The sequence below is a fragment of the Silurus meridionalis genome, chromosome 15 (assembly GCF_014805685.1).
Source record: "Silurus meridionalis isolate SWU-2019-XX chromosome 15, ASM1480568v1, whole genome shotgun sequence".
In the NCBI taxonomy this organism is placed as follows: Eukaryota; Metazoa; Chordata; class Actinopteri; order Siluriformes; family Siluridae; genus Silurus; species Silurus meridionalis.
The window spans coordinates 8,323,124-8,329,633 of record NC_060898.1 but is presented as its reverse complement, the minus strand read 5'-3'; the positions used below and the strand labels follow the sequence as shown (position 1 = coordinate 8,329,633).

Here is a 6,510-nt window from a genome sequence, read left to right as displayed (position 1 = left end):
TTATTATTCTAGCCCACATATTGAAAACACATTTTTTTCCACATTTTTATGACTGAGTAGACCATTTTCAACTTGTAGACCATGTTCAATTTTATTTTCCATATACATTCTCTCTGCTGACTGAAAGAGTAAAAAAAGAAGCAGACTCTTTTCTCACACAAAAAAAGTATTTTTATAGAGGTAAGAAGTGAATCAGAGAAATAAGTATTCTAGATCATTCTGACACTAATGATACATTCCTTTAAACATTTCCTCTCTCTCTTTCTCTCACTCCCTCCAACACATAGGAGAAAGAAAACCAGAGAAAGTGAGATGGAGAGAGTCAGAGAGATAGATCTAGAGGGCGAGCAAGACTGAGAGGGGGAGAGAGAGTGCGGATGTAGGAGGTGGTTCTTAGATGCACAGAGCTTTTCAGTCCTGCCTCATTTGGCTCCTCCGGCTGCAGACTAACTGCCATTCCAAAATTCTATAAATCATTAGAACCTTTAAAGCCTGAACTGTGATTCTAACTTCTTTCTGTCTTCTGCAAAGAGCAGCATCACCTTGACTATAGCTGGCACGGACACAATCCAAGCTGTGGGTTCGTCTCCATCTCTCTCGACGAGCACAGAATGAGTGTGGAGAGGCTCAGCAGGTCTCTTTGGGGTGCGTGGGATGGCGCAAATGCAACATGGACGCTTCCTGAACAAGCTCTACTCCAGCCTTTCTGGGACTACCTGCGTCAGAGCCATGCCAGCACTCTCCGCTCTCCACTTTTTCCTGTGCTTCTCTCTGTCTCCACCTACCTGGTCCTTGTCCTTCTCTACACCACTCTGGACCTTCTAGCGCCAACGTGGCCAAGTATTCGCCGCTACCAGCTGCATCCGGAGCGCACAGTTACGTGGTCTAATGTGTGCACCACATTAGCTCTCACCGCCTACAACCACCTGCTTTATATCTTTCCGGCAGCTGTTGCACAATGGCTGTGGCGCCCACCGGTGCCACTTCCACGCCATGCGCCCTCACTCACTTCCTTCCTGCTTGGCATTGCAGGTTGCACAGTGCTTTTTGATTTCCAGTACTTTGTTTGGCATCTGTTGCACCACCGCATTGCTTGGCTCTATGCCACCTTCCATGCAGTGCATCATCAATACCGGCAGACATTCAGCCTGGTCACACAATACTTGTCAGCATGGGAGCTTATCAGTGTGGGCCTGTGGACTACTGTGGACCCATTGCTTCTGCACTGCCACTGTCTTACTGCCTGGGCATTTATGGTCTTTAACGTGTGGGTTTCAGCTGAGGACCACTGTGGCTATGACTTCCCCTGGGCCATGCATCGTCTTGTGCCTTTTGGCCTGTGGGGTGGTGCACCACGCCATGATGTGCATCACCTGCAGCCTGGTACCAATTTTGCTCCCTTCTTCACACACTGGGATTGGTTGGCAGGCACTACCAGTGCACCTGGCAAATATTGTAACAACAATGATTACAATAGCTCGAAAGAAAATGGATCAGACAAAGAGGAATGAGAGACTTATTCACTGGATACTCCTTCTGTTTTCAAACTCTTCCTCCTTCCAAATATTTTCCTTTCATTGTGCTCCTCATCCTTAGCCATGTGGGTCATTTTGAATGTTTGTTAGTTGTAAGTAAAATTTTATTTGAACAATGAATGATTCAAGTAAAAAAGACAGAAAGATTCCTCTTTGTTTCACAGCCATGTCTCCTGCTCCATCTCTTTGGCATCTTTGTACAGCAGCTCCCTCTATGACTCTCACATCCTTTAGCCATGCAGGGTATTTTGAATATCAAGTTACGGTAACTGGGCTTGTGTGTTAATCTTAAAGCAATACCGTTTCATTACTTTCGTTCATGTTATCTCCTAAAGTTACAAAACATTTTTGTATAACTTAATTTGTATGTAAATCCAATGAAAACATTTATGAACATTCATAGCCATATTGCATATTATATACTGATGTTAATTATAGTGCAAATTGCCTTTAACTCATTACTATTAGACGCTTAATGACCTTAAGACTTTCATAAGCATCTTTATCTATTTATCTGTTTTGCTTACTCAGCTATTAAAAAAGTGAATTAGGTTTTCTAATTTACATTTGTTATTATGTTGTTATCTTCTTTTATACCACAGTATTATTAAATTCAGAAATGTCATAGCTCAGAAAGTGTCTATTAATTTTCTATATCAGCACAGCTTCAGGGTTTGATGAAGTCTGGTGTTGGGCAAAAGACAACAGCAACAAAAACTTATTGCTCTAACTTTTTTGCAACATGCAAGTCGTACAGGTTTCTCTGTAACATCTCATTTTGTCTTAACTTCCTAAGAGAGAAGAAAACATATTACACTAATTGATGATGAGGAAAGGTTTATAGCTGTTGTAGCATGTATCTGTGAACTACATGTCCCAAATCTTGTTTTACAGATGTTCTACAACTTAACAAAAAAATGATAAGGAGTGGAATACACCCTTCATTAATAAATGCAAGTTTGTAATTGTTGGAAAACTGCTGTGGTATAAGAGCAAAAGCTTTGGGATGTGTTTTTTTTAACATCGATTCATTAACAGCTCATCTCTTTTGTTGTATTCCTTAATTAATTTAACCTTTATTTTGACTGCTTGCTGTTCAGTTGATTGAGTGTATCAGGTGTTTAATCTTGTGAAGCATATATTTTTCTATAACCTTTTTACTGTTAGTGACTACGCAATCATACTGGAGGCTATTTTAGGTGAACTTTGGCCTTTTGTGCATTTGCGGAGTGCTACTGTATCTACCGTAATAGCACAAAAGTTATAAACGTTTAGTATTTCTACTTGAGGTGGTTATGGAGTTTAAGGTATATTTTTCAGTAAATACCGTCCAATAAAACATTGTTCCTAATTTCTGTCAGATTGTATCTTTGACATAATTATTTTATTATTTAGGAAACCCTGCTAAATCAGCTGAAGAGAAATTATCTAATATTGTATAATTCACAATAGTATAACCAGTGTGTATAAACAAATTCATGAAATACAGCACATTATTCACACACTGTATATATGTAAACATATATAACATACATATATAACATACTGGTATATATGTAAAACAGTACAGTGTGTGTGTGCGTATGTGTGTGTGTGTGTGTGTGTGTGTGTGTGTGTGTGTGTGTGTGTGTGTGTGTGTGTGCAGACATGTTTCTGTATTTTGTTGAGAGCCATATCCTATTAAGGGGCATTTGGCGGTTGATAAAAAAAATAAAATAAAAGATTTTGAAGAAAAAAAAGATAGTGTAAGGTAACCACAAAAGTTTGCATTTCAGTTTAATATGGCCAGTATATTATAGTTATGTACTGGCTTTTTGCAGTTTACATCAAAACGATAAATAATGATGAGGAGATTTTAGTGATTGTCAGAAAGTGGCATGTACTCTACACTGATCATTTCACACTGCCTCTTTGTAGCAGTTTCACGCACAGTTGCCAGTTTCAATTAATCATCTCTTTCAGCCTCCTACAAGCTCACTGAGAATAGTTTTGCATCTTCTGCATGCACACACACACACACACACACACACACACACACACACACACAGACACAGACACATGCACGCTCAGAATTGTATTTGCATTTTTTGAGCTGTATATATTACATAGTTCTGCTGGCATACACATTTGTGTATGTGAGAGTGTGAGACTCATCACACTGATTCAAGAAAGACTTGCAAATGATCTGTTTCTTTAGATCAGGTGTGTTAGAACACGGAAAACCACAAAGTATTAGGATGGTGGTGGGGTGCTATAAAACAGAGTGGTTATTGGTGCGGCCAAAAAGAGGGCCATTATTTGGAGCCCAAAACAGGAAAGTGCTTGGCCAATTTTTCTATCAGGCAGCAGCTGAACTCCCCACTATGCCAACAGAGGCATCCTTCAGGTCAGGATGAGACGTGCTGAGTTTAGAATGAGGCTTGCAAAGATCAGGAGGAAGAGGACAAACAAGAAATGAGTAAGCTAAAGGATTGAAAAAAATTCTGACTGCAATAATGGTTAACCACTAAAAGCATAAAAGTAGGTGTTACAGGATTTTCTCTGTAAGAATCTACTCAATTTTGATCATATAGATCAACATGGTTGGACAATGTTGTACTAGGTGTATATGTAGACCATGTAAAAGTCTAATTGAAGGAAAGGTTATTAATGGGTAAATCATTATACCTACAAAATCAGAACTAATCCACTTATAAATTGTCATTAGAAAGTCATAAATGATAACAAAGGGTCAAAAACCATGGTTAAATAAACAAATTTAGGATTACTGTCACCGCAATATTAGCACAACAGTCATTCTCTTGCACTAGTGGAAAATAAGTAAATAAGACCAAAATTTTACATTCACAAAAACTGAATTAAAAAACACCCATTTTAAAATGAATTATTTTTGGCGAGTCAAATTGTACTTTGTTCACGTATTTAAAAATGTTATTTTAAAACACTAACATCGTTAAATTCAAAAGGTTTACACACTGATTGATTTATTAATTGATTGATTTATTGAAGTGTTAAAGATTCTAAAACTATGTAATGATGTAATGATGTAATATATATATATATATATATATATATATATATATATCCATAAAGCTTATTTTAGGAAATGTTCTCTGGTCAGATGAAACACAAACTGAACTGTTGTGCTATAATATTCGGTGCCAAGTATGGAAGGAAGATGGTAAGGCTTTTAATCCTAAGAACACTATCAAAATAAAGCATTAGGGTGTTAATATTTTGGACGCATTTTTCTGTTAAAGAAACCAGTGCACATAGAAACAAGATCACACTGCGAGAAAAGGGGCATTATCTAGAAAAAAACGACATCTCAAGACATCAGTGAGAAAGCTGAAAATATTAAGATGGCTATCACAAAGGCCTAAGCTAAATCCCCCAGGAAATATGTGGACTGAAACAAACAAGTTTGAGCAAAAGACAAAGTTACACCAGTACTGTCAGGGGAAATTAGAATAAAATTCTTTAAAAGTCTGAAGCCTTTATTAAGAATTTCATTCAAGCAATTGAAAATAAAAGCTGCCAAATGCTGACAAGCAGTATATAAGTTTTATATAACAACTGGAATCTGATATAAATAAATGTAAATAAAAGCTTAAATAAACTTGTCTCTTTAGTATAATTGCAAAATTAGAACAAATAAATTGACCTAAAACAATTTATTTATTTTATTTATTTAAATCTTATTATTTAACAGAAAAAATTTCAATATAAATATTTTGTTTGAATTCCTTTAGCCCAGGAGTATACAGTAAAAGGTTGTGGCATCAACTTCGACCCTTCATGATGCCCCATTTAACAAGTTAAATTAATTCATGGATTCTAAAAGGTTATTTTTTGCTTAGTTTTGCTTATCACTTATCATTCATTACTGCAAGGGTGGGCAGGAATCAGCCTACACATCAGAAAAAGATGGAAACAGGCTGAACGTTTTGTAAACGATCACATAATAGCCACATAAAAAAGCAATGGAGATAATGTTATGCACATCACCCTTTTAATTGCATATTGTTGTTATGGGAACGTGACGTGAGGGGCTTAAAGGAAAAAAAAGCTCATCTACACTCTAATATTTTGGAAAGAATGTCAAGTTTTAACATTTGACTATATGCCACAAGCGCATTAGTGAGGTCAGGCACTGATGTTTGGCATTCAAATTCATCTCAGAGATGTTCAGTGGGGTTGAGATCAGAGCTCTTGCAGGTCATTCCAGTTCTTTGTACATTATGTCTTCATGGACCTCACTTTCTGCAATAGGCATTATCATGCTTGAACTTGTCTGGGCTCGTCCCTTTAGTTTCAGTGACAGGAAAATTTAATGCTAAGCATAGCATAGCCCAGAGTTTATTAGAGAAGACACCTAAACAAACTGTATGAGCATGAACCAAGGAACTAGTTCAGGACAAAATCCTTAAAATGTATTAGTCAAGGTTACCAGAGCACCATTAGAGTAAAAATATAGAGGCTACTTAAGGCCAAGTCTCTTAAGTAGCTTGACGGATCAAATATTTGGAGAAGCTGGCTAGTATTCCTGACATTTGTAAAGTATAATAGTTTTTGTAAAGCTGTGTTTGTGCCAAAGAGTTAATTAAGCTCTAGAACTAACTGTTCTCACCTTTCTAGGATTAAAGAATGAACAGAGTTCCAAAGACCCAAAGAAAGTATGCATAAATGTATTCTTGCTGTGCATTAATTCACAATATTAAAAACCACCAGCTCCTGCTCAGGTTTTTTAGGGGCACCAATGCATTAAACTGTTTTAAATTGAACACAAATCATAATTGTATTTTATTAGGATACAAAAACACAAATACATTTTCTCATTAGCATTAAAGTGAATATTGTGCACTAAGTAGAAAAACAAAAATCTTTCCACGGCCTCTCAAGAATATGGTCTAATAATTCTTGATTTGTATTTATTTTCTTTTTTAATAATGAGCTAACAAATTTCTTTTATAAC

The 6,510-nt window shown here is 36.6% G+C and overlaps 1 protein-coding gene across 1 annotated transcript; it reads left to right on the top strand.

The window, feature by feature from the left end:
* The first annotated feature begins 313 nt into the window (after positions 1–313).
* ch25hl2 (cholesterol 25-hydroxylase like 2) lies at positions 314–2,890 on the top strand. Its single transcript, XM_046867264.1, has one exon. It carries the CDS (start codon positions 612–614, stop codon positions 1,509–1,511), a length of 900 nt encoding a protein of 299 aa, XP_046723220.1. The 5' UTR covers positions 314–611; the 3' UTR covers positions 1,512–2,890.
* The last annotated feature ends 3,620 nt before the right edge of the window (positions 2,891–6,510 follow it).